Source organism: Cynocephalus volans, chromosome 12 (assembly GCF_027409185.1).
Source record: "Cynocephalus volans isolate mCynVol1 chromosome 12, mCynVol1.pri, whole genome shotgun sequence".
In the NCBI taxonomy this organism is placed as follows: domain Eukaryota; kingdom Metazoa; phylum Chordata; class Mammalia; order Dermoptera; family Cynocephalidae; genus Cynocephalus; species Cynocephalus volans.
The window spans coordinates 70,174,586-70,201,567 of record NC_084471.1 but is presented as its reverse complement, the minus strand read 5'-3'; the positions used below and the strand labels follow the sequence as shown (position 1 = coordinate 70,201,567).

General features: G+C 56.5%; 2 protein-coding genes across 5 annotated transcripts; one reads left to right on the top strand and one right to left on the bottom strand.

The window, feature by feature from the left end:
- The first annotated feature begins 125 nt into the window (after nt 1–125).
- On the top strand, nt 126–16,782 carry KCNH3 (potassium voltage-gated channel subfamily H member 3). Its single transcript, XM_063075895.1, has 15 exons — nt 126–201; nt 1,614–1,847; nt 2,370–2,504; nt 3,755–3,888; nt 4,343–4,586; nt 4,966–5,123; nt 5,214–5,421; nt 9,319–9,615; nt 10,002–10,201; nt 10,670–10,919; nt 13,759–13,976; nt 14,419–14,750; nt 15,180–15,286; nt 15,954–16,030; nt 16,131–16,782. Exons 1-15 carry the CDS (start codon nt 126–128, stop codon nt 16,728–16,730), a joined length of 3,270 nt encoding a protein of 1,089 aa, XP_062931965.1. The 3' UTR covers nt 16,731–16,782.
- Nucleotides 16,783–17,095: 313 nt separating this feature from the next.
- Nucleotides 17,096–26,299, bottom strand: MCRS1 (microspherule protein 1). 4 transcript variants are annotated; one of them, XM_063075196.1, is made up of 15 exons: nt 26,214–26,299; nt 24,961–25,080; nt 24,308–24,446; nt 23,763–23,901; nt 23,006–23,164; nt 22,746–22,855; nt 21,765–21,873; nt 21,345–21,483; nt 19,068–19,143; nt 18,752–18,780; nt 18,541–18,633; nt 18,267–18,349; nt 18,051–18,138; nt 17,635–17,762; nt 17,096–17,520 (listed from the first exon to the last, which is right to left on the bottom strand). In XM_063075196.1, exons 2-15 carry the CDS (start codon nt 24,968–24,970, stop codon nt 17,434–17,436), a joined length of 1,389 nt encoding a protein of 462 aa, XP_062931266.1. In that variant the 5' UTR covers nt 24,971–25,080; nt 26,214–26,299; the 3' UTR covers nt 17,096–17,433. The 4 variants fall into 4 exon arrangements, with proteins under 4 accessions (XP_062931266.1, XP_062931268.1, XP_062931267.1 ...); XM_063075198.1 differs by having other exon boundaries at nt 22,746–22,819; XM_063075197.1 differs by lacking the exon at nt 26,214–26,299 and adding an exon at nt 26,007–26,025.
- Between the last annotated feature and the right edge of the window lie 683 nt (nt 26,300–26,982).

Genomic DNA, 26,982 nt, shown 5'->3' with positions numbered 1-26,982 from the left:
TCGCCCCCCGACGGCTGCTCTAGGGGGCGCGGGGACCGGCGGGGGGCGGCCGCGCTGGGCGCCTTCCCCCGGCGCTGAGTCCCCGCGCCCCGGAGGGATGGGGCGGGCGGCCGCGGCCGCCTAAGATGCCGGCCATGCGGGGGCTCCTGGCGCCGCAGAACACCTTCCTGGACACCATCGCCACGCGCTTCGACGGCACGCGTGAGTCTGACCCTCGCCCCATTCGCCCTTGGACCAGCGGTCTCCCGCCAGGGCTCCAACCGGTCCTGAACCCCCATCTCTGCTTGGCGCCCGCCTGTCCTCCTTCTCTCCACCCATCCCGCCCCTCTTGAAGCTGGGACCATCTTGTCCTTCCAGGCCCCGTTTCCCCGAACGGTTCAGGGTCAACACTGCTTCTGGCAAGGCAGTCCCTTTAGAAGTCCCTGGATGTGGGGCCTGGGATACTCTGCTCGCAGGGGTGCAAACCCGGACCTAGTCAACCTGACACATGCCATCCCTGCGTTTGGCGCTATTTCAACGACTACCCTCGGACTAGGGGGTGGGGTGGAGAGAGGTGCAGGAGCCGTGCTCAGGGACAGACAGGAGGGCTAAAAAACAGATTCAGAAAGAGATTCGCAAACGGAGATGGAGTAGGCGGGACTCAGGAAAGCACTGTGTCCAAGCCTATATCACAGCCTAAACCCATAGTCTTGGGGAGCCCGTCTAGCCCCAAAGAAGATGGTGTTGGGGACTCCCGCCGGGACTATGGAAGTTTAGAGAAGGCGACCTGAGCTTCTGGATCCGGGCTTCCGGGTGGGCTCTGAGCACAGGGAAAGTTGTGAAAGCCCCCTCCCTCCTCCTCTTCCCGCACACTCACCCCCCAGTGGGGCTTCCCAGCACTCTGCCTAGCATCCTCCATGGTCTCCAGTTCCTGAAAGGGGGCGGGAGCCCATCACTGAGCTGTCCCCCCTCCAGGCGCCTCCATCTGCTTTGCCAGTGTGCTTGGCTCCTGCAGCCTGCTGATTCAGCGCCCCCCACTCCCCAATACATTCCTGGCTCCAGGCTCCGGTGTTCAGCCACCATTCTTACAGCCCCATTCTTGATCACATTCACTAATTCCTGAGCTAAATCAGGCCGCTAAGGCTCAAACACCCAAGGGCAGGATGGGTGGTGGCCTGGGTTGCCTCCCAGTCCAGGTGGGCCCCAATGGGAGGAGCCAGACAGCCAACCTGGGTAACCTGGCTGGTGGGTGAGCCTGGAAGAGGTAGAGGTGGAGCTGCAGCTGGTGTGGAGCATCCCCAACCCCATCTCTCACCCCAAACTGCTCAGGACACACTACAGAGGGCACAATGCCCACACAGAGCTGCATTCACCAACCTCAGCGTTCACACGTGCTGGGTCGCAAATGCACTCACACATGCTGCTAGGAGCGGGTGCTTGCAGGGCACTAACACACAGGTGACACACACTGATTCCCATTCATAAACAGCTCCTGTCCTACCCCCACCCCTAACACACACAGGCTTCCTGGGGTTTGTGAAACCCCTGCTTTGGTTGTAGGCATTTGGAAACTGAGGGGTGGTTGCCCCCGTCCCCTTCACCCCATGGCTCCTCTGAGAGGTGCTCTCTTGCAGACAGTAACTTCGTGCTGGGCAACGCCCAGGTGGCGGGGCTCTTCCCCGTGGTCTACTGCTCTGATGGCTTCTGCGACCTCACGGGCTTCTCCCGGGCTGAGGTCATGCAGCGGGGCTGCGCCTGCTCCTTCCTCTATGGGCCAGACACCAGTGAGCTCGTGCGCCAACAGATCCGCAAGGCCCTGGATGAACACAAAGAGTTCAAGGCTGAGCTGATCCTGTACCGGAAGAGCGGTGAGGGGCCACCTGGACAGCCTGTCTCACCTTTGCAGTCTCACTCAGACTGGCACCCACCCCAGCACCCACCCCATCCACTGTCGCTTCTCCTTTCCATTCCCATCTTCTCCAGCTCCCCCTTACTTCCCATCTTCCCATCCATCCATCCATCCTTCCAACCCCTCTTCCTCCAGCCCACCTCTAGTCCGCACCCCCTCCTTTCTACCACCCTCAGCCTAGCCTCAGCTTCCACTCAATTCCAATCCTGGGTTTCCCTCATTCAGCAGAAAACCATCCCCATCTCAGCAGGACAGATCTATGAACACACATGTCTGACTGTCATGTCCTTTCACCCATGTCTCCCCCCAATGCCACTCCCTTCCATCAAGTCTATCCTAAGTGGGACCAGCTGCCACTCCTTCCCCAGGAAGCCCTTGGATCCTGCTTGTGTCTTGGCCAGGATGTTGGTGGAGCCAGGGCCTCTGTCACTTTAGGCAGGGCTGATAACAGGAGTTGAGCTGAGTCTGTCTTTGTGCCCAGGGCTCCCCTTCTGGTGTCTCCTGGATGTGATACCCATAAAGAATGAGAAAGGGGAGGTGGCCCTCTTCCTGGTCTCTCACAAGGACATCACTGACACCAAGAACCGAGGGGGCCCCGACAACTGGAAGGAGACAGGTGGGTGGCCGTGGGGCCGCTTATTTAGCTACTGTGGCTGGGGTGTTGGGTGCCTCAGGCTAGATGGGGCCTTGGGATCCAGCCTGGGCTTGTGGGTCCCCCAGCCCTCTTGCACTCATTGATTCCCATTCTGGCTGGCTGAGAGGCCTGTGCTGCTCTCTGCTCTACATGCCCTGGTATGGAAATCTTTTTTCCAAATAGACTGGTTGAGATAAAGTTGGAGTTTTTAGGGGCCGGCCCATGGCTCACTTAGGAGAGTGTGGTGCTGATAACACCAAGGCCACGGATTTGGATCCCTATATAGGGATGGCCGGTTCGCTCACTTGGGAGAGCGTGGTGCTGACAACACCAAGTCAAGGGTTAAAATCCCCTTACTGGTCATCTTTTAAAAAAATAAAATAAATAAAAAATAAAGTTAGAGTTTTTAAATCAACTTTGCTAAGAAACTGAAAGCAAACAAATTCCATAGTGCCTATGAAGCACACCTTTCTGACCAGTTAGTGAGGGTGGTGAGCACAGACCCATCTGGTTCCTTTTTCCCCACGGCAAACCTGACTAGGGAGGCCTGGCCAAAGCCCTCTTTTTTTATTTTTATTTTTTGGCAGCTGGCCTGGTACAGGGATCTGAACCCATGACCTTGGTGTTATAAAACCGCTCTCTAACCAACTGAGCTATCCAGCCAGCCACAACACTCTTAAGTACTTGGGGTCTTTCCCTTCTTGCATACCCCAAGAGCTGGGGCAGGCCTTTGGGCAGGTCACAAAGCTGTCATCAGAAGCTGCTCCAAGGCCTCTTTGCCACTTGGGGATCCTGGGTGTATGCTCCATTCCTGCTCCCCCGTCCCCAGCCCTGGGTCTGCCTCTCCTGATGTCAGTCTTCATTATCACCCTCTGGGCCCTGCACCTCTGCTGATGGCCTCCTGCTGGCTCTGCACCCCCTTCCCTGTAGACCCCCTTCCCACTTCCTCTCCCAGGCCTTTTCCCATGGAGTTCCTCCCCTTCTTCGCCTGGTCCAAACCTCCTCCACCTGGAAGCAGGCCCTGGGAGTAGTGTCTGTAAGCACCCCTAGGACTGCTGGGGTTGGCAAGTGACCCCAGGAAATGAGGAATGCTTGAGTCCCCAACTCTAAACAGACTAAGTGGTCACTGAGCCAGAGCAGTCCATGGGCCAGCAATTGGTGTTTTATACCCAAGACCCTATGCTGGGGTGTGTGTGCCCCCCCATCATCTTCATGGGTCCCTTCTTTTGCAGGTGGTGGCCGGCGCCGATATGGCCGGGCAGGAGCCAAAGGCTTCAATGCCAACCGGCGGCGGAGTCGGGCTGTGCTTTACCACCTGTCTGGGCACCTGCAGAAGCAGCCCAAGGGCAAGCACAAGCTCAATAAGGTGGATTGAGCAGTGGGGTGTGTGTGTTGCGGGGGCGGGCAGGGAGGGGCAGATGGAAGAGATGGGAGAGGAGAACTGGGTCACCACAGAGAGAATGTCCAGGGGACCACCCAGGCCCCACCAGCACTTTGGGGGTTGGGACTAAGAGAGGGAATGTCACATGCCTGATCCATCAAAGGTGTAGAGGAAAGTCTTGGCCTTGGAGTCAGATGGGCCTTGGTTCAATCCTGGCTCCTCCCCTAAAGCAACTGTGTGATCTCAGCTGAGACACTTGACCTCCCTGATCCTCAGGTTTCTGATCTATCTATAAAATGGAGACTCTAAAGCTTACATCAGAGGTTGCTCTGAGAATGCAGGGAAAGAAAGGAGTGTACTGCCCATCCTGGACATTATTCAAACTCAGCCTGTGCCAATATCCTTTCCTCTCTGCCTGGACCTGCCCTGACTCACTCAGGGTGTGTTTGGGGAGAAGCCAAACTTGCCCGAGTACAAAGTAGCTGCCATCCGGAAGTCGCCCTTCATCCTGCTGCACTGTGGGGCGCTGAGGGCCACCTGGGACGGCTTCATCCTGCTTGCCACGCTCTACGTGGCTGTCACCGTGCCCTACAGTGTGTGTGTGAGCACAGCCCGGGAGCCCAGCGCTGCCCGTGGCCCGCCCAGCGTCTGTGACCTAGCCGTGGAGGTCCTCTTCATCCTCGGTGCGTGCACTCTGCACCCCCACCCCACCCTGCACCAGGCGCCCTCAGGCTTTGATGGGGACAGTCTGCATGGCTTCCAGTGCCCCACAAGCGCCCCCCTCGCCCTCCCCTTTGTGACCTGTGAGCTTGGAAATCAGACCTATGTTCCAAACGTGTCTGTGCCACTAATGTGCTACACGACCCTGGGCCAGTCTCAGCCTCTGCAAGCCTCAGTTTCTCCCTCCATAAAATAGGCATAATGATATCTGCCTGCTAGAGTTACTGCGAGAACTAAGTCAGACAATGTACGTAAGCAGCAGGGACAGCGTCAAGCATTGAGCAGGTGCCAGTGAAGAGTGGCTTTCCCACCCCGTGCTGACTCCCACCTGATTCCCCACAGACATTGTACTGAATTTCCGTACCACATTCGTATCCAAGTCGGGCCAGGTGGTGTTTGCCCCAAAGTCCATTTGCCTGCACTACGTCACCACCTGGTTCCTGCTGGACGTCATTGCTGCGCTGCCCTTTGATCTGCTAAACGCCTTCAAGGTCAACGTGGTCAGTATGGCGGGGCTGGGTCAGTGGGCTTTGGGGTGGGACAGGTGGGGACAGCCTGGGTGACCTCCCTCCCTTCCTCCCCCATCTCAGTACTTCGGGGCCCACCTGCTGAAGACCGTGCGGCTGCTGCGCCTGCTGCGCCTGCTCCCGCGGCTGGACCGGTACTCGCAGTACAGCGCCGTGGTGCTGACCCTGCTCATGGCTGTGTTCGCCCTGCTCGCCCACTGGGTGGCCTGCATCTGGTTCTACATCGGCCAGCAGGAGATCGAGAGCAGTGAATCCGAGCTGCCCGAGATTGGTACTGGAGGCTCCTTGTGTGTGCGCGCGTGCATGGGGGTGCATACATGGCAGAGGAGTGTGAGTGCAAGTGTGTGTGCTGACACCAGGTATCACAGACGTGCGCAAGTCTGCATGTGTGCCTGTCAGAGAAGGGGTGTGCAGGTATGAGTGTGACAGCCGCCATGTGGCAGGCCTGCCCTCCAGCAGACAGGCATTGTGGAGAAAGCCTGGTGGGCTGCCTGGGGAATGCCAGTCACCCACTGTGGCCTCTTTGTGGCCAAACATTTGTCATGTTCCCTAAGCCCCTGCTCAGCTGGGAAGGCCAAGCAGCGAGCCACTGCCCTTGAGGGTTCCTCTGATGCCTGGTGCTTCCCTGCCACCCTCTCAGAAGCTTGTCCCCCACACCTCAGCTTCTAAGACCCCGCCCCACTTTTGTCACCTCTGGCCTGCATCTCTTAGCTGCGGCTCCTTCACTCTCCCCCAGCCTCTTCTGTGTCCCCAGCATCTTCACTCTCCTTCATTTCACCTCCACTTCCGCAGCTCCTCCCGCTGCTCACCGCCCACTCACATCTTAATTCCTGCAGGGAGGGCTTCCACCCCCACCTCGCTACCCAGAATGTTGCCTGAAGGTCACAGTGACCTTCTGGGGCTAAACCCTTATCCTCCTGGAAGTCCCTGTAGAACCTGACCCTGCCACCACTCTGCTGCGTGGTAAGGCCCTCAGCTGGGCCTCCTGTTTGTGCCCAGTGTCTCCCCATTCCAGGGTCTCCAAACGGACTGTCCTCTCATCTCTCCTCCCCCCACCTCGTTTTCCCTTGGCCATTCCACTGAGGCCACTGCATGAACATCTCAACTTCCACCCTTTCTTTGAATCCTAGCCATTCCATTCCAGCCATTTCTAGCTCTCTATGCTCCTCGGGTCCAAAATTGAACACATCTTCTTCCTACCAAGCCGTCCAAAGCTTCCCAGTAACTGATACTGAGTGCATGTTTCCAGCTACTCAGGCAGCCTCTCAGGACTGTCTGCTCCTTGGTGGGGTCACCAGGCATCCAAGTCAGCCTTGGAAACCTGCTCTGATCTGTTCTCTGGGGACACTGAGGCTCCTGTGAATCCTCTCTCCTTTGCCAAGCCCACGGGAGGTCGGCGTGTGCCCCAGAGTGCTTTAGTTGCTGAGCATGTGGAAACTGGGACACTCCGGGCAGCACCAGCTCCTTGGCACCTGCCCTTCCCAGCAGGAGTCTAGTAGAGGCTGATCTGGGTCAGCAGATGCAGAAGCAGAGGGCTTTGAGAGGGACAATGGTGAAACAGAGCCCTGACCCTGTCTCCAGCACCACTCAAATGGCTGAGAAACCAAATCCCCAGGTCTACCTCTGCTCCCCTCAACAGGACCCAGACACCCTTGGTCTAGAGTCTACAAGGCTCCTCTGTTAGGAGCACCCCACAGGGGTTGCTGATCTGACATTATGAACACCTCTGGCTCCTAGGGGGGGCTCTGGGCCCCACCACAATAGGCATGGGGGTGTGGGGGGCACTAACTCTCTTGCAGATATGCATGTTGATTGCTTTCACCCTTGACCCCTGAGTTCCAGGTGGTTTCCTTCTATTTGGAGCTGATACTAGTCCCTATGTGGAGGGTTTCCAAGTCCTTCATATCATCGTCTCCCCTTTCTTTCACCAGGGAAACTACCCTCTAACTGGGTTGGTGCCAAACCCAGACCTCCCAAAGTCCAGTCCTGGGAATAGATATCCTTGTAGGGGGAGGTGAGGCTGGGCTGGGAGGGTGGGCTGCTGGCCCAGCCCTGTCTGGCAGGAGGCTCCTTATCTGTGGCTGCCTTGCCTTGGTTCCCTGTTCCACTGCCCATGGTGTGGACAGAGCTCCTTCCCTAGATTCCCATTAGGCCAGTGGGGATGGGCAGGGTTTTCAAAAGATTGGCTAAATACTGAGGGAGATAACTCAGGGCATTGCTTGGTGTGAAAGCCACCAGCCTCCAGAACAGCCTCTGCTGTCCTGGCCCTCCCCACATGGAGGCACCAGGGGCTGCTGATGCCCCATGGCCAAGGTTGAGACAGGAAGAGCCCCCCGCCACCCCCACCCCCACCCTTCTTCCTCCTGGGCATCTGGCTTCACCCCAGAGGCCCAAGGAAACGATGGCGATGGCCATGAAGAGTTTTGACTCCTCTACTGCATTCTCATAGCACACAATGGAGGGTGGAGCCTCGCTTTGGCACAGGCCTTAATATATCCCCCCAAATTCCACAGCCTGGAATTCGATGCCCTCAGTGTTAACCCCACATTCTACCCCAACTGAGCTACTTGCCTGTACTTGTCCTAAATCTTCATCTCCAGTTTTGGGTCATGCCTTTCCCTCCATCAGGAATGAACCCCCTCTCAGTTTCTTTGTATCAAACCCCTGCCTATCCTTTGAAATCAAGCATGAGTGTCCCCTCTTCCAGGAAGCCTTCCAGCTTTAGCCCATAACACCTTGCTTAGAGCCCCTTTGTGTGGCACCTCTCAGAGGCAGCTTCTACTCTGCATTATCTGGTCTTCTGAGCTGGTGCCTGTGGGAAGCTCCTAAGGGGGTTGGGGACAGCTCCTGGCACACAGTGTGTGAGGCTGCTGAATGAATGGGTGGGGGACGAGGGGCAGGCATGGGGACCAAATGGACCTGCATTCATGAGGTGATAGGGATACAGTGGAATAGAGGTCTGTGTGTTGAGGTGGGAAGAGCAGAGGGCATGTGCAGAGGTGGGGTCCTAATGCAGCCTGTGACCCTGAGCCACCACCTGCACTATCCTCTGCTTCTCCATTCTAGATCAGCCCATCTGCCCTGTTTCCCTCACTTTCCATGTTCCCAGCTCTGCCAGGACCTCTGTGGACCCTGGGAACCCCCACCCACCATCCTACAGCTCCCACCACCCTACAGCTAGGCTCAGAGTGACTTCTGGCAGCCATGGGCTTGTGAGAAACCCCAGTACACAGCCCAACTTCCTCCCAAGGCCAGGCTGAGAATGTGGGGCCAAGGGGAACACAGGGCAAAATCAGCCTCAGCCCGGTGGCCCAGTCTGGCCTGTGCGTGTGTGCGTGTGCATGTGCATGTACATTCGTATGCCTGTGTGAGTGTACAGGTGCCTGCCTGTGGTCTCTGAGTGCCTTCACCTGTGTGCTAGTGTCCATGCAAGTTATGTCCCCACCTCTGCCTATGTGTCAGTGTGCAAGTGCCTGTGTTCCTTTGTCTCTCTCCCAAGTATGCCCAGGCCTTTTCAGTGTGAGTGGCTGTGGCCATAGCTGGGTGCCTTTAAGGTGCTCACATGTGTGTCCTTGACTTCTCGACCGTGGGGGGCACATGTGTAGCCTCGACAGTGTGTCTGGACAAGTCCATACAGGTATGCTTGAGAACGTGCACATGGGTTGGGTGGTTTGTGTGGTTGTGAGGAAGGACAGGGCTGAACGGGGCAGGGAGGGGCCTTTCTGGAGCAGACGGGCTCAGAGAAAGACAGGAAGAGGAGTCTGGGGACAGGGCAGAGGAGGTGGTCTCAGCCGTCCAGCCTTAGGGATGAAGCTGTGTGTACAGTGAGTTCCCCCCTCCCCGACCCAGTCTGTTTGCTCCTCTAGCTGGGCCTGTTACCTGGGAATAGTGCCAGCCACGGGGAGGAGGATGTGATACTCCTTGTGCCATCCTTGGCATCAAAAGGAGCCGGCTGGGGAGATGACAATGTCTTCCTCATGTGCTTGTCTCGCTAGGGGTGCAGAGGGGTGTGCTGGGCTGGCAGAGAAGGGGGATAGTGACGGGAAGCCGTGGGGGTGGATCTGCCTCTGCATGTCCCCCACCCTTGGGGGTGCCAGCGGGCACACCTGCCTCCCAGTGCAGCAGGGTCCTCCCATCTGCTCAGGCCCTCCCCCTGCCCCCTCTCCAGGCTGGCTGCAGGAGTTGGCCCGCCGGCTGGAGACCCCTTACTACCTGGTGGGCCGGAGCCCAGCGGGGGGGAACAGTTCTGGTCCGAGTGACAACTGCAGCAGCAGCAGCAGCAGCAGCAGCAGCAGCGAGGCCAACGGGACGGGGTTGGAGCTCCTGGGCGGCCCGTCACTGCGCAGCGCCTACATCACCTCCCTCTACTTTGCGCTCAGCAGCCTCACCAGTGTGGGTTTTGGCAACGTGTCCGCCAACACGGACACTGAGAAGATCTTCTCCATCTGCACCATGCTCATTGGCGGTGAGGGCAGGCTCGACGGCCTCTGCCTCCCTTGGCCCACCTCTGTCTCCTCCCACCCCAGGCCCACCTCTGTCTCCCCTGGACTTACTCCCAGACTTCTGACCCCCAGGCAGCCCCTCTCCTCCCACCTCCTCCAGGGCCCTGAGGCCAGAGATTCTCCTGCTTTAGGTTGTCCACAGAACACAAGGCCAGGGCTGGAAGAGACCCAGCGGCCCATGTGCCTTGCCTGAGAGAGTGCGTCGGGGTGGGGGAGGGGGAGGACCGCCGTGTCCAGCATGGTGTCAGGCCGGGCCAGGCCAGTCCTGTAGATGACTGCCTCTTGGGCCGGCCCGTGGCTCACTCAGGAGAGTGTGGTGCTGATGACCGCCTCTTGTCACCCTCCCCAGCCTTGATGCACGCGGTGGTGTTTGGGAACGTGACGGCCATCATCCAGCGAATGTATGCGCGCCGCTTTCTGTACCACAGCCGCACTCGCGACCTGCGTGACTACATCCGCATCCATCGCATCCCCAAGCCCCTCAAGCAGCGCATGCTCGAGTACTTCCAGGCCACCTGGGCTGTGAACAATGGCATCGACACCACCGAGGTATGGCAGGCCTCCAGGGCTGACCCTCCTGGCCTTTGCTCCCACAAGGGTTTTGCACTTGACCTAACATGATCAGGGGTGAGGGTGGGGGTGAGGAGTGCCGAATTTTGGCTTCCTTGCTCCCATTCTCTCTGGGGGGACAGCAGGATGGGTCAGAGGGCATCCAAGAAGACTTGGAGGCCCCTCTCAACCCCAGTCAGGTCTGGGGGCCCTGTGCTAACTGACGTCTGAGCCTGAGGCCTGGAGAGGAATGCTGGGCTGCTCCTGGGAGCTAAAGTGACTGAGGGGGAGGCAGAGAGAGCCCCCCTGGCTGATGGCAGCCTGTGTGGAGCTCGGCATTGTGCAGGATGCCTCAAGGGCCCTCTCATGCCTTGCCTTGCTCCTGGGGTCTGCCAGGGTGGCAAGGGGCTGGCTGGAGGATGCTTCCTCTTCTGCTGCCCCCAACCCTCCCTACCCACTCACCTGCAGCTGCTGCAGAGCCTCCCAGATGAGCTGCGCGCAGACATTGCCATGCACCTGCACAAGGAGGTCCTGCAGCTGCCACTGTTCGAGGCGGCGAGCCGTGGCTGCCTGCGGGCGCTGTCCCTGGCCCTGCGGCCCGCCTTCTGCACGCCCGGCGAGTACCTCATCCACCAGGGCGACGCGCTCCAGGCCCTCTACTTTGTCTGCTCCGGCTCCATGGAGGTGCTCAAGGGTGGCACCGTGCTCGCCATCCTAGGTCTGTGAGGGTGGGAGAGGGCACGGGGCCTCGTATGTGGGGTGTGTGGAATCTGCAGAAAACCCAGAGGGGAGATGCACACAAGGCCACCAGGGGATAAATAGCTAGGATGGATTCAGGAGTAGCCCTGAAGTGCTTGGAAAAGCTCAAAGAAGACCCAGTGACTACAGGTGGCAACACAAGGAGGTGGACACGATCACAGGGGTTCCTGGGGCAGAGCAAGTGGAGGGCCAGTCTGTGAGGGGACAGGGGGCAGCACTTCCTGCCAGCTCTTCCCTGGCGCTCCTGGGTGCTCTGGGGGAATCATGACCGGCAGAAGGGGAACGATCTCTGGAGGTGTGGACATGCACCTTAGGCTTTAGGAAAGCACATTTGATCACTCTAAGAAACACAGGGCTGCATCCATGAAAAACTGCCAAAGGGGAGCACAGCTCTGTGGCTGTGGGAGGCTCTCAGTGGTGACCCCAGAGGGTGAGGAGCACTGGGACCTGCTTGGGTAATCAAGGGACTCATACACAAGATAAGGGAGGTGGTGACCTGACCACAGCTGGTCACAGCTGAATCCTCAGGCAGCCAAGGCACTTGCAGACTGGCTGTGGGGAAACTGAAGAAGCCTGGATGGGCTGAGGTTTGTCAATAACCTGGCAATCCCCAGTGAAGATTAGAAGCAAGAAAAAGAATCAGGAAAGTGGGATGGAGTTGCCAGATGTCTAGCAGCTACTACGTGTCCATCCTTGCTCCCTAGAGTAGGAGGATCTTCCAACAGGAAATAGGAGGAAAAAATACCATCGGGGGTCTTGCAGCCTGAGAGAGGTGACAGACTGCTGATGCCCTTCCTTTTGCGTCTTTCATGAGTATGACTTCTGGGCCTGGATGCAGTTTATGCCAGGACTAAGAAAGCAGAGTTATGCCACTCAAGTATGGCTGGCAATCTTGAGAAATTATGGACAACTGGAGAGATACCCAGAAGGGCAGAAAGACAGATTGTGACAATTGCAGACTAGTCAATCCAAAGCCAGATTGCCAAGTGGATTATTAAACAGGAGGTTTTCAGCTTGGAGTCAAGGGAGCAGTGTGGTGGGGAGCCAGCGCAGGTCCTCTCAGAGCATCTCTTAGCTGATGCCAGGTCTCAGAATAGCCACGTTTGGGGTTATTCGGAGGAGCCGCAAGAATGGACGCTGCCTGTGCTCCGGCCTTTGCCTCCACTATGTCCTCAGCACCAGGACTTTAGCCAGCATTGATCCATCCTGTCCCCGCATATATATTCTGCGTGAACTATTTCCCTGTTGACTAGATATGCCGATGAACGCCTGGTTCCCTCAGTCATGACCTGGTTTCTGCTTTGCCTTCACCCCGGCCTCCCCGCCTGCTGCCCTAGCTGAACATCCAGGTGTGGCCTTCCTGCTCTGGTGGCTGAGGCTGGCTACACCTTCACCAGTGTTGGTTCCAGCCCCGCCTCCATTTCTGCACTGACTACAGCTGCGCATGTGCAGAGCTGACATGGGGAAGAAAGGTTTGAGGAGCAGGGCCTGGCGGTCCGGCTGAGACTGCAGCCTGGAGGGCAGCCTCTGGTCCCTGAGATGCTGTCCTTAGTCCTGTCCTGCTTCTCATTTCTATCACGCCTCTTGGATGAAGACAAGAAACACGCGCTTATCCTATTTCAGATGACACAAAGAGAGAGCTCATTGCTCAGATGATCACACTGAGATCCAAACAGCTCTCAGAAGGAACCAGAAGGATGACCTGAAACCAAGAAAATAAAATTCTACACTTGGAGCAAAAGTCCACGAACATTTAGAGGAGACTTCCAAGCTTGGTGTGCACTGCTGGCAGTGGAGGTGGCCCTGGGGAGTGGTAGTGCCCATCTTTGTCCTGAAGGACAGGCAGCACTCTTGCTGTGTGAACTGTCTGGCAGAGGGTTGGGCTGCCTTGTGAGGGTTGTGAGTGCTCTGCCCAAACCCAGATTGCATGCCTGTCCCTGGAAGGGAAAGGAAGGAAATGAACCTATTGGTCATCTCTGTGTCAGGCACTTTATCTACATTAACTCATTTAATCTTCACTGTGTCCCCTGGATGGACATACCCTATTTCATTCACTCAAAGATACACATTCCTCCCCTGCACACCCCTCCATCCCCAATTTAACATGTCTGAGATTGGGCTGCAGACTCTAATTGATGCCATTTTACAATTGCTGTCAGCCAGGTGGCAGTCTCAACGTGGCGGTGGGAAAACCCTCTATTGACACCTTCTGGTGAAATCAAGAAAACTCCCTACATGCAGTGAAATGTAGCATCTCTTGTATGGAAGAGACAGCCAGGGCTTAGGGAGGTGAAGTAACACCTGACATATTCACTGTGTCACATGGGGCACTAAACTGAGGGTTCTGAACACTGGTCCCCAGACAAGCTGCACCTGAATCATCTGTGGGGATTAAAAAAAAAAAATCAGATGGTGGAGTCTCTCACAGATTTGATGTTGCTGTAGATAGGGATGGGGTCTGAGAGTGATCGCTTTAGCTTCCCAAGGGATTGTAATCCACAGCTAGTCTGGGAACCACTAGAATTGATGACTGTCCATTCTCTTTCAGAGCTGAGATTCTGATGTTTTGCCACAGTGCTTTTGATTCTGAATGTTTGGGAGCCTGTGTGGGCAGGCAGCAGGGGTCAGGCCATGGCCTGGGCCTCACTGCTCCTCTCTGTCCTCCCTTGGAGGCTTCACAGTGAGGTCTTGCTGAAAAGTCCCAGCTCAGCCCAGGAGGGAGGCTCAGCAGCCCCGGCCACCTCCCCTTTCCTGGTGGCTGAGGTCAGGGCTTGCTGACCTCTGCCTCCTCTCCCCAGGGAAGGGCGATCTGATCGGCTGTGAGCTGCCCCGGCGGGAGCAGGTGGTGAAGGCCAATGCTGACGTGAAGGGGCTCACGTACTGCGTCCTGCAGTGTCTGCAGCTGGCCGGGCTGCATGAGAGCCTTGCGCTGTACCCCGAGTTTGCCCCGCGCTTCAGCCGCGGCCTCCGAGGGGAGCTCAGCTACAACCTGGGTGCTGGGGGAGGCCCTGCGGAGGTAAGGAGGGCTGGGGGCACCAGGGAGCCCGGTGCAGTGGCAAAGGCTGGGGTTAATGGAGGGCTGTGAGACGAATGAAAGCCCCACACATGGGGTGGCATCCACAATCCCTGCCCTTTCCCACACATCACTAAGTCCAAACCACATTTTAGTATTGCCTTCTCTTGGATAGTTCAGTTAGCCTGAGGGACCAATTAGAAGGGTAGTGTGTTCCCATTCAGCTAGAATTTTGAGGGGTGGCAAACGCCTTCAGGGCTTGGCGGCTACATGGTGGCTGCAGAAAAGCAGGTCACCACTCCTGAACTGGGCCTTTTCCTCTGTGGGTATTGTGTTTAACAAGGATGGCTCATCCTTTCTAGGGGAGATGAAGCCTTGTTAGGGGAGGTGAGTGGGACATAATAGGAGCCTTCAACGCCGATTCCCTGACCCCCACTGTCCCCAGGTGGACACCAGCTCCCTGAGCGGTGACAACACCCTCATGTCCACTCTGGAGGAGAAGGAGACAGACGGGGAGCAGGGTCCTGCAGCCTCACCAGCCCCAGTGGACGAGCCCTCCAGCCCCCTCCTATCCCCCAGCTGCACCTCCTCATCCTCGGCTGCCAAGCTGCTATCCCCACGTCGAACCACATCCCGGCCGCGTCTTGGTGGCAGAGGGCAGCCAGGCAGGGCAGGGATTTCAAAGTCTGAGGCTGGCCCCTCTGCTCACCCACGGACCCTAGAGGGGCTGCAGCTGCCCCCCATGCCATGGAATGTGCCCCCAGATCTGAGTCCCAGGTGAGCAGGCCCTCGGCCCCCATGACAGAGATGGTGATGATGAGGCTGAGGCCCCAGCCAGGTACACCCCCTTCCTGGGTGCCCATCCTTCCCTCTTAACTCCTCCAGCCTATGTGTTCCAAGCCTGCCTCCTCCAGGAAGCCTGCCTTGACTCCTCCATCCTCCTGCTGTCCCACCCCACTGTTAGTCAGTGGCATCTCCTGCTCTGAACTCTTGCTGTTCCAAGTTGCTCAAACTTGGCTGCCCAGCTAAACTACAGGCTCCCAGGAGAAGGGACCATGTATTAGCTTTCTCTCAGGACCCCAAGGGCCCCTGTCCAGCTCCAGGCTCCTGCAGCCTTTGTGTGTGGACACTGGGACACCATGTCCTGTGTAACACTACAGTGGCTGCCTATCGATTAATTTGTTGCTCTGGTGCCTGGGTCCACAGGGTGGTAGATGGCATTGAAGATGGCTGTGTCTCGGACCAGCCCAAGTTCTCTTTCCGTGTGGGGCATTCTGGTCCAGAATGTAGCAGCAGCCCCTCCCCTGGGCCAGGTAGGTACCAGGGCCCGGGAACGGGGTAGGTTGGTGGGACAGCTCCTTTGCCCTGTGAACCATCAGCACTAGAGAAAGCAGCAGGGCACAGACCGTGACTGGAAGCCTCTTGCCTTCTGCACCATTTTGGGCAAGGGAGGTTGGTGGTAAAGACCAGCGCCTTGGCAGTAGATGTACCTCGGAATTGGGTTTGGTTCTCTGCTCTGTTGGCCTTCTAGCAGTGTGAACTTGGCTCCTCTGGCCCCAGCTTCCTGTCTATTTAACGGGTTGTTGTGCATGTTAAGTAAGATAATGTAACTAAAGCCATTAGCACAATGTCTGGCTCACTGGGGGGATAGAGGGTTAGGGATCCAGGGGTGGAATTGGCTTCAGGCTAGGCTAGGCTAATGAACTGCCTGGAATGTCCCTTTCCCTGGAGGACAGAACAGGGGACAGGCACAAAGAACAACTTCCTGAAGGGGAAGAGAATGCTAGGCAGTGTGACTAAGGGCTACTGGGAGGTGTTTTCCCTGCCCCTGACAGGGCAAAATTCAGCATGTTGGGCAAGGCCAGAAGCAATGGTTCTTGGAGTCAGGTCCTGCCAGGTCAATGTGTCTGTTCCAACTGGGACACGGGCCTGGATGCCACGTTCTGTCTCCACTTACCAACCCCATCCTCCTATCCACAGACAGTGGCCTGCTCACTGTCCCCCTTGGGCCCAGCGAGGCGAGGAATACAGACACTCTGGACAAGCTTCGGCAGGCGGTGGGTGAGGGGCAAGGTGGAGGCAGGGAGGGGCAGGGCAAGCAGTACTGTGTGAAGTGGCCCACTCCCCTCTGACCTTGCCTCCTCCCACCCCCCAAAGGTGATGGAGCTGTCTGAGCAAGTGCTGCAGATGCGGGAGGGACTGCAATCACTTCGCCAGGCTGTGCAGCTCATCCTAGCACCCCAAGGGGAGGGCCCGTACCCTCAGGCATCAGCAGAGGGGCCCTGTCCAGCCAGCACCTCTGGACTCCTGCAGCCTCTGTGTGTGGACACAGGGGTGTCCTCCTGCTGCCTGCAGCCCTCAGCTGGCTCTGTCTTGAGTGGGACCTGGCCACACCCTCACCCAGGTCCCCCTCCCCTCCTGGCACCCTGGCCTTGGGGCCCCCCAGCATCTCAGAGTTCCCCCTGGCCTCGAGCCACAGCTTTCTGGACCTCCACCTCAGACTCAGAGCCCGCCGGCTCAGGAGAACTCTGCTCTGAGCCCAGCACCCCTGCCTCACCTCCTCCTCCTGAGGAAGGGGCTCGGACTGGGCCTCCAGAGCCTGTGAGCCAGGTTGAGGCAACCAGCACTGGAGAGCCCCCACCAGGGTCGGGGGGCCTGGCGTTGCCCTGGGACCCCCATGGCCTAGAGATGGTGCTTATTGGCTGTCAGGGCTCTGGCACGGTCCAGTGGAGCCAGGAAGAAGGCACAGGGGTCTGACTGCCAGCCCCAGAGCTCAGTGTTGCCAGACGCGCTGCCATCTGCTGCTCTGCCCAACCTCAGGGTGAAGGAAGGGCAGCACACCCCTGGGACTCTGTGCTGCCCACATGTGGGCTCAGGGCAGGCAGAGTGGGAGCGAAGCAGGTCCTGGCCTCGGACCCTCATGGAGGGTGGAGCCTCAGGGGAAGGCCCCAGGGCTAGGAATCCACTCCTGGGGCCCCTCAGCCTGCTGCTCTGACCTCTTCATCTCCCTTTGCAGGCTGGTGGGCAGAGGCCTGAGGACAAGGAGGGGTTCTGCCATCCCCTGCATGTGCACCCACCTCTACCTGTCCCATTTTTTATATTAAAAAAGTAATAAAAGAAACTACTTTGGAACTTGGTGCTTCTTATTTACAAAAGAAAAACAATAAAGGAAAAGTCTGAAGCTAATCAGCTGGAGACACAGGAGTGAAGGTGGCAATCTGGGGGGAAGAGTGGGAGGGGCCACGGGGGGAGAGGGCTCTGGCTCTAGGAACCTCTACTGGCTTCCCAATGGCCAGTCCCACCCTCCCTCAAAGGCTCAAATCAATGGGCCAGCAGCTGGGCCTCCCACTGCCCTCTCTAGGCAGAAGGTTTTTCCAGGAGCCTGAGTTTCCAGCTCCAGGGGCTGGAATGGCAGGGAAAACTGAGGCCAGAGAGCGCCCAGGGGTCCTGCTACCACTCGTCACTGCGGTGTGATCTTGGCAGCCTCGGCCCGGATGAGGGCAATGAGATCCTGGTTGATGAGGAAGACAAATCGCAGGCTGGCGATCTGGGTGGGAGAGAAAGGCGGCTCAGGACAGAGCTGGGACCAGGAGCCAGGCCCACATACATGCTCACCACCCCCCAGGTCTCATCATGGCCTCCCACCTCCCTCCCAGCTCACCTCCACCACAGAATTGTTGCTGAGGCGCCATTTGGAGCCACACAGCACAGGCCGTCCATCAATGTAGATGGGCCGCCGGCCCTCATTGGCAATGAAGAAATCGCCGTTGTTCTTCAGCTTGATGACCCCTGCAGTAGTAGAGAGGGAAAAGGGGAAGACGGGATGTGGGAAGGCCAGGAGAGAGCCAGGAGCCTCCATGTCCCATCTCTGCCTCCTGGGGACAGGAGCTAGAAGGCACCTAGGACTCCCAAGTTAGAGATCTTGAAACGCCGCTCCGTCAGCTCCTGCCTCAGCTGGTCCATGTGTGTTCCCACAGACAGAAGCCTCAGAGCCAGAAAGGGCAGCGAGGGGCTGAGAGACACATCCTCACACTGCTTCCTGCTGTAGCGGGGTGGGGGGTAGGGGGGTGCGGTTACCTTGCTTCCGGGAGATCTTCCAGGCCGGACCCTCCAGAGACAGGTCCACGTCAATCTGATTATCCTTGGTTGCTCTGCCCAGGGTGATCTGGGGAAATGGGGCAGGTGAGGGCTGGGACCTGAGGAATGGGGAGGGGGAGTCCACGCAGGCCAGGGAGAGTTGAGAAGTCAAGGACTACACCGGGAAAGGGTGGGGCGGGGGAGGGCCTGCCTCACCTCGCGTGAGCGCATCAGGTACCGCACCATGCGGCCCCGCAGCACTGCCAGTGTCTGGTTGTCAAAGTCGGGGGAGCTCATGCCTGGGGGGAAGAACAGTGTTAGGAAGAGCCCACCCTGAGGGCCAGAGTGGAAGGCAGGGAACCAGGGCAAGGCCTTTGAGAGAAAGAAGTCGGGCCTGGGAAAGGAAGATACCCAGCTGGGCAACAACAGGCTCAGGGTGCGGCAAAGGACATTCAGTTCAGAGCGTGCCTCTGGTCCCCCGCCTCCTCACCTGTGATGCTGTCTACTAGCACCTGCCACTTATGCAGTTCCTGTTCCAGCTGCCGAATCTCTCGCTTCTGGCGCCGGTCAGCCACTGTCAGCTCTGGGGTAAGGTGGGATGGTAAGGAGGAACACTCCAAGGCCACCAGCACCTTTTACTGGTCCTCTCCATTCCGGTAGGGGCTTCCATTCCCTTACTGCCCTGACTGGGGCACGCTTACCATGTTCCAGAACCTCATCCCGCATGTCCCTGAGGGTGAGAAGGATGAATTAGGCTCCACTTGTAGCTCACCAGCTATTGGCTCATTAGGATATTCCTGAGCCCCTTCAGCCAGCAGCCTAGAAGGCTGTTTTTCTAGCCCTGGCCTTCCCTGGGACAGGAGTGGGGACAAGGGTAAGGCAGTTGAGCATAAGAGGGCCCCAGTGGGAAGGGAGGGGGCTCAGCGGGGAGGGCCAAGCACCAACAGCTACAACTGGAGCCCAGGGTTGAGTCTGGGCTGGGCTGGAGACTCTGCTCTCTCCGCCCCTGCCACTCACTTAAGCTTGCTGTCATCAATCAGGTCCTCTGCATCGGAGAAGTTCAGCACTTGGTCCCCCTTGGGCAGCGGCTGCACTGAACAAACGAGAGGAGGGGTGAGCACCAAGGGCCCTCCTCAAGCCCAGGCTGCTGAGCAGAAAAGTGAGCCTGGGAGAGAGGTCAGGACAGGTGAGGGAGCACATGCCAGACTGGGCTGTGCTCTAACTTGGCACAAAGCATTCTTGGGCTCAGGGGAAAAGTGGTTCTCGAAAGGGAAGGAAACTAAAACCGATCTTTTGCATGGGCTTTCAACATGCAAAAGGCTCTCGATTATGTAGCCTTGAACTAATAGGGAAGGCACTACTGTCAGCTCCATTCCACGGATGAGGAAACAGGGACAAGAGGGTGGGTTAAATTTTTTGCCCCTAGTTTGAGACAGAGCCAGGATTCAAGTCCTGCTCTCTTGATTCCAAATCCAAACTTCTTCCCCCATGTCCTCTGCTCTCCAGCACCTCCTGCCACACTCCATGAGGGGCTCAGAAGCACATGCCCGTCAAGGCCCACTTAGAAAGTATGTGCTAGTGAGGAGCTGCCCCATCTGAAGCCAGTGTTTTTCAATCTGTGGATCATGACCTGCTAATGGGTCATGAAATTTAGTTTCATTTTTTCAGAAAATGAAGTAGAATATCAGAATCCACTAGATATGTTCAAGATATTGTTTCATGAAAGTTTTTCAGTTCTTTTTCTGTTCAAAATGTAAAAAAGGGATCAGAGCCCCAAAACTTTGAGAACTTCTGCCATTAGGCCAACTGTTCCCAGGACTGCAGTGTCTGCTGGTGGCCACGCAATGCTGGCTGAGGAAGGGAGGGGCTGCGTGGGAGCCATGAGTACTCCTTTCCTCTGCTCTCTTTGGTCAGACTGTGAGGAGACGAGGGGTTGGTGTGTCACCCCCAACAAGCTCCTCCTCTGCCAGAACTGCCTGAAATTCCCCCAATCTATTGTTCAACTGACTCAACAGCTAGCAGTGTACATTGCCTGTTCCCAGGCACTCCTAGCTCTAAAGAGCAAAGGAGAAATAAACTCCCCACATATAAAGACTCTTGAAGGAAAAAAACCTTTAAGATAAGGTTTTCAGTTAACAAGTTTACACAAAATAAATTTCAAAACAGTGACAAAAAAGCTGGCTTTAGCAGTAAAAATATACTTTATCCACTGGCTCGTCTCTCTGTGCAAACTATGATATCTGAGTCTGAAGAAGCAGCAGAATTTTGGAAGGTGCAGGAATAAAGAGGGCTGCCCTGGACCACTAAAATCAGAGGTCCTTAGGAAGGAAAGACAGGGCCTCCCTCTGATAAGCAGATTTTCTAAAATCTATTCCTAACCAAATGGTGCAGGCGCATAGTAGGGAGGTGAAGGGCACAGCCAAAGCGTCATTTTCAGAACAGTATGAAAAACTATGCAAAAAGCAATGGGCAGTAACATCCAGGAAGCTAGATGGTGCTTGTTCTGTGGAAATGGTAACCCGAATCACCAATCTCCCTGAAGGGTTCCTGAAGTCTGTTTGTTTGTTTACCAGGGGCTTTGAATTTATTTTTATTTTTATTTATTAATTTTTTCTTGAAGCATAATTGACTATACATATTTTGGGGGTACAGTGTTGACTACCATCACTACCATCACTTTGTGATGATCAAGTTCCTGCAGTTTAATCAGACTGCTTCCCAATACTTCTCACTAGGAGAGTGAGATTTTGTTGGTGAGGGGAGAAGCAGAGAGCACTTTGGCCCTTGGGAAAGGAGAAAGGCAGATGGACTGGGTGTGAAGTCCCACTGGAAATCTGTGAACGGCCTGAGGGCAGCTGAGAGCACCGACTGCCTGGTGGGAGGCAGAAGAGCTTAGAAAAAGCGTTATTATCTCTCGGGTGGCAAACAAAGGGAAGGGTGAGCAGTGAGGGGACTTCCACATTTTTCTCATGTTTGAATGTTATCTATGAAGAATATATTAATGTACTGTTTATGTAATGGTAAAATATGTCAGGAAAAAACAAAAAAGAAATGGCAGATAACTCTATTTGGACTTTTTGTCTAGGATTCCAGGCAATTTTGGCTACCCTTACCACGATGCCAAAGACCTCTTCAGCTACTTTCTCTCTGGAAGGAAGGAAACAGTTTTTGTTGCAAAGAGACACTGGGGGCTACTGAGGGATCTGTTACAGGGCATTTGAGGTCAGCTGTGCCTAGAGCATTTCACACCCCCAAACCCATGCACACTAGTACTGCCAGCTCCTGGGGCACTACCTGTCTGGTCCTCCAGCAGGTAATACTGCTTCATGAGTTGCCAGTGGGCCTGCAGAGCCTTGGCAGTACGGGCCAGGTAGAAGGCATCGGGGTGTCTATGCAGCAGGTCCTGGAAGGTCTCCAAGGTGGGCTGGCTGGTCTGGGGGATGAGAAACATGCTCTAGGAGTCTGAGTTTTCTCACTTCTGCCTCTGCCTTATCACGACTGCCCAGTCCCCCTCAGGAGCTAGAAGAAGCAGCAGAGTCGCCTGGGAGAGCCAAGCTTGGCTTCTCCTGAGGCCAGTTATAAAGGCCCCTGCAGATATGCATGCGTGTGCGTGCATGCAGACAGTGGCTGGGGGGCTCCCCACAGCTGTTCTTTTCCAGGTGGTCCAGTTCTCACCCTGCCCTGATCCTCAACCTTCCCAGCCCTCAGTCTTACCGATCCCACTTTGCTCAGCAGCTGCTCCTCAGCCTTGCTAAACAGGGCCTTGCTTTGGATAGCTGCAATGGCCTCTGGGTGCAGCTGCCTCATGGCCTGGCAGGCCAGCCTGGGCACAGGGAGAGACAGAGGGCATGGCTGAAGGGAGAGTGTCAAGCAATCTGGAGTTCTTACTCCCCCCAAACCTGCAGGCCTTTGAGATCCAGAACCTAGAGGCCAGGCCCACAATAGGAAAAGCCCAAGGCTTAGCACAGCATCTGTGCCTCATGGGTTTGTCAAACAAACGAACAGGCAACTCAAGAGACTGAGGCTCCTATGTCCCCTAAAGGCCCAGTCCTGAGGTGGATCCTGAGACCAGCTGCTGCTCCTCCCAAGCCCTTCCTCCCTACTTGGCCAAAGCTGCCACCCACTAGCCACTGCCCACCACCTCTTCTTTCCCAAGCTGAGCCCAGCCCATTTGCTGGTGTTTCAGGGCTGTGGCTGCAGCTGAAGTGGTGCCGGGGGCTGTGGAGGAGAAGATGAGTGTTAAGCATGCACCCAAGCTCTGACAACATTAAACCAAGTGACTGAGGAGGAGGAAGAGTATGTGTGCATGGGTTTATTTGGAAACCTGGCTGTTAGAGCTAGAAGATACTGAGTGGGGGCAGTGTGGAAAGGTTGGGAGGTGACCTGCCCAAAACCACAATGCACACAGTGGGGAACCAGGGTTCTTGGCACTCATTTGGATGTTTCCCTCATGATACTTGCTCTGCTTTCAGACTCCCTTGCTTCTCGTATCAAGCCAGGACCAGAAGAGTTGGAGGCAGGAAGAAGCTTCCCTTTGAAGCCTGACAGGTCTCAGTATCATCCCAGAGGATGCAAGGCCCCAGAAACCTTGCCTCCCAGGCCCCTGCTGTGGACCCTGGAACAATTCCCTCTGCTCCAGGAGCCAAATTCTGTTGTTCCCAGTGCCTCCCCACTGCTGGAGCCAGCCCCACTCACTTGGAGATGACAGGATCGTACAGCAGGGCGTACCAGCGCTCCTGGACTTCCCGAAGGGTGAAGCGGCAGCTGAACTTCACGCCCAGATGAACAGATGTCAGGTCATTAGTCTGCAAGGCCCCAGAGGGATTTGCTCCATCCTTAGAGATGGGAAGAATCCTTCCCTTGCCACATAAAGGGCCCTGCTGGGCTAGTTTGGGAGCTGGTAACTGGAGGCTGGGGGAGGGAAGGGGCACTAAACCCGTGGTGGGAAGCACTACCTGCAACACAGCATTGATGAGCAGGAGGTCATCCGCAGGCTTCCAGCGGCCCAGATCCTTGGTCACCTGAAGTGGCTGTTTGCTCTTCTTCACACGCTTGGTGAGCCCAGGGGCTGGGGCTGGGCTGGGTGGTACAGGAGTGCTGGGGGCCTTGGATACCTGTGCAGGGGACAAGAACAGTGTGAGCTCAAACCCAGTATCAGGGCAGCCAAGTCTTCAGGCCTAAAGCTTCACACTCTTTGTGGCAACTGCAGCCCACAATAGGAAAAACAGGCAGGGAGCTCAGCTTTCTAATACCACCCCCCAACCCCTCCCTGCCGAACTATTTCCACATAGTCCCTGAGAGTGTGGGGTCTTCTCTTTGCTGGTGGCACCCCAAATCCTAGAGTGGAGGGTGGGTGGGGAGGATACCAGGAAAACACTCTGGCTGGTGCAGTGTCTGGGGCCAGAGCAATGCCACCTGGGGGTTATTTTTATACCCCGCAATGCTGGGAACAGGCTGTCTGCTCCCAGAATAGATGCATGCTCCATGCCTCCCACACAGAATGTGATACAGGATGCACTGGCAGGGTTGGGGGGTGCAGCAAGAAAGGGGGAGTAGGGAGAGATGGGCTCCCAGGAGGGAGGTGTCTGAGGTTGGGGCAGCTTGGTCCTCTCACAAGCTTCCTCTGCAGGGCTCGTGGCAGCTGGCAAAGGTTCTGGGGAAACACGAAATCTGGCACTGCCCCCACACTCCCTGCATCTCCCAGTCTCTCACCTTCTTCTTCTCACTGGAGGAGGGTTCACTCCCTGAACAGCGCCCTGGTTCCACCCCACTGGCCCCCTTTGCCCGGGTAGAGGACTTCGCCAGGCTGCTCTCCACCAGCTCATCATCAAACTTCTTCCTCTTGATGAACCTACGGAGGGTCCTACCCAGTGAGTATTCCTTGCCCTCCCTGGTACCCACTCTCATACACTCAGCCTCCAAAACAACAGGTTTTCAGCAGAGTGCAAACTGCTCCCTCCACTTTCACTTCACACCAGAGCTGGGCTCAGTGGACATGGAACTGCTACACTCCGGCCCTCCGAGATGACAGGGGATTGCACCACCAGGACTTCATGTCAAAGATCTAAGATCTCCCACTCCTGCCCTCAGTCCCACAGGGAGGGTTTTGGTAGGGAAAGGAAAAGCACAAGGCTCTGCAAATGCTTAGGCCACAGAGGGGCTCAGGTAGACATTCCCAACAGAGGCGAAGGCAAGTAGCACCTAATCCCACAGGCATTCTTCCCCTTCCCAGTCCCTGGCCCTCCAACTCTTACTACCTGGAGGAGCTTCTCCGCTTAGGGATGGTGCCCAAGGCCTGGGAGGAGGCTCGCTTCTGCCCTGCCAGCGACTCCTCATCCTCTGAGCGGCTGGCAGTGCCTGAGGCCATCAGGGATGAATCTAGCAGCCCCTGAGAATCTAGGAAAAGAGAAATGGTGAACTCAGGCCTCCTAAGTGCCTAGAAGAGCATTGCACATGGTACCCCTCCTGATCCCCCCGCCCCCTGCCAGCCCTCTTGGCCCCTCCCAAGCATCCTTGACACTTGAGGTTTTAAGGTGGGAGTTCCTTGGCCATCCAGATCCCATCTGGGCTCAGACCTGGCCCAGACCTTCCATGCTGGGCAGTTCTCCCGGTGCCACCTGTCATGTCGTGCAGCACATGGAGCTCAGGTCAGACTGGTGATGCCGACACACCGGGCTCCGGGCATAACTGCTCCCTCTGCCATCAAAATGCAGCCATGCCAAAGAGCAGCAGCTCAACAGCAAGTCAGTCAATTGTGGCTCTGCCGACAGATACATGGGTGGTGCTGGCCCAGGGGGAGGTGGCAATGCCCAGCCAGGACCAAAAGACACACATGCCAGCCAGGCACAGGGTGGAATCAGCAGATGCTTGGTGCCCAAGCATTTGGGGAGCTGGCCCGGCCTCATACTACCTTTGTCCATCCTCTTACAGTCCCAAAGCCACTGGTTCCAAACCACAGGGCTAGGAGGAAGGGTCCCACAGGCTCATCCAAGGATTCTGACCAGGTGAGCTTAGAGGCTGAGAGGAGATTCTGCAAAGGAGAAATGAGGGTCCCTGAGGCTCAGATTTCCAACTGACCAGCCCCATTTTCTTATACTGCCTCAGGTCCCCCAGGGTCCCATAAACTAGAGGAAAGAGGCACAAGGCCCTACTTTGCCAGTATTTCCCTTATAAGCCAGTAATATTGTGAAGGTTACTGACACCTCTGAGAATACAAAACTATGAACTCCAGAAAAATGTACAAACAAATACTATTTTAGGGGGTTCACTGACCCTTCTAAATCAACTCATAACTCCTAGGTTAAGTGCCTTGACTATAAACTAGCAAGAGACAAGGTATTCTTGGCTCACTTTTCCTTTTCTTCACCTGCCCACTCAGTTCAGCAGTACTATCCTTCCCCTCCCAGGCCAAAGCAGGGAAAAGAAGAGAGAGAGAGAACTCCAACCAGTCCATCTGTTTTTTTCCATTCATTTGTAACTTTTGTTTGTGAAAGCTAACACATGCGGTTTGGGAACTAAGTGAATAGCAACCATCCTGGTGGGCCGCTCCTAACCCCCGTCCCACCCAAAGACTCAAGTACTGGACTTTCTGGGGCGCTCCGCTGCGGATCCCGCCCCTTCTGACCACAGTGGCTCTTAGCACAGAGTCCCGGGCCTGCCCCCAGGTGCGGCTCCTCGCGCCACTCCATAGGATACGGCTGGGAATCTTGACACTGGAGGAGAGACCTGCGGGCCGACTGAAACAGACCCTCCACCCCTCGTTCTCCCCCGACTGCACACCCAAGGTGGGAGATCGGTCCAGGTCTATTTCAGGGGTTCAGGATAGAAGTGGCGATGAAGTCAGCTCTGCAACTCAGAGCAGAGCATCAAGTGAACCCCGATGTTCTCGCAACCTTGGTTTTAAGCCCCACAGACTGATGCAGGGGTAGGGGGATCAACTCCCAAACCAATTCTCACCCCACCTTCTTCGCGCCACCTTTGCGCATGCGTAACAGCTCCGGCCAGATTCTAGCCCGGTTAAGCCCACGCATGCGCAGATTTTCGGGGCGCTACCGGGGCGGGGCCCCAATCGTTAGTGGGGGTCGTCCCAGGCGGCACTCTTGGAAACTCCATTTCACCCCCAACTCGGCTCAAAACCCTCAGAGGCGAACCGCCAGGTCTCACCATTCCTAGGCTGCCAGCTCCAACAATTCCTCTGCGGCGACGGCAGCAGCCGCAGGGCCAAAGCCGGCTTCCGTGAAATGCATCTACTTCCGGGTTACGAACTGGGAGCTGCACAATCTCTTCCGGTTCGTCCCGGGAACGTAAGTGTAAGGGGCGTGATCAAGTCAGCGAAGTTGTCACCGTTTTGCTAATAGGTGAAAGTAAAGCTTGTCCTAACTGGGTCAGCATATAGGAAAACGTCAGGGATTATAGGCACCAGAGAGGTTACTCAGCTTCAGGGAGCGATTAAAGGGAAATGCGAGACTTGCGGGGAGACCGAGCGGGGCGAGCTGAGGCGACGCTGAGAGGGGCGACCAAGGGCGGGGCGGGCCTGTGGACTGGATTTCGGCTTCGAATTCCCAGGAGGTATAGGAAGGAGGCTTTGAGGGTTTCCTGAGGCCAATTATGCATTGTTTGATTCTACCAGCGGTTTTAGAGAAACTACTTGGTCGGGCCCCGTGCTAGGCACAAGACGGGGAGATAATGTTGAGCTCCCTCTAACCTGGGAGATGTGGCGTCCAGAAGGGGCAGGAAGATTAACGTCTTAAGGAGCGGGTGGAGGATTATGGGCCGCGTCCCGAAGAAGGTAGAGACCCTGGAAGAAGGAGCTATGCCCAGTTGGCCCCGTTAGCTGGGGACAGTGTGGGCGCTGGGAGGTAAGAAAGAAGACCAACGGAAGCACCTTCAGAGGAGAGTGCCCTGGAGTAAATCTTGGGCCGGGAGAACGAGC

Coding starts and splice junctions, on each gene's coding strand:
- KCNH3 (XM_063075895.1), top strand. CDS start 126: ATGCCGGCCATGCGGGGGCTCCTGGCGCCGCAGAACACCTTCCTGGAC. Junction 5,124..5,213: donor ACGCCTTCAAGGTCAACGTG/GTCAGTATGGCG, acceptor CCCCCATCTCAG/TACTTCGGGGCCCACCTGCT. Junction 10,920..13,758: donor CACCGTGCTCGCCATCCTAG/GTCTGTGAGGGT, acceptor TCCTCTCCCCAG/GGAAGGGCGATCTGATCGGC.
- MCRS1 (XM_063075196.1), bottom strand. Junction 23,165..23,762: donor CCTCCAGTGAGAAGAAGAAG/GTGAGAGACTGG, acceptor TCCCCTGCACAG/GTATCCAAGGCCCCCAGCAC. Junction 22,856..23,005: donor TCATCAATGCTGTGTTGCAG/GTAGTGCTTCCC, acceptor GGGGCCTTGCAG/ACTAATGACCTGACATCTGT.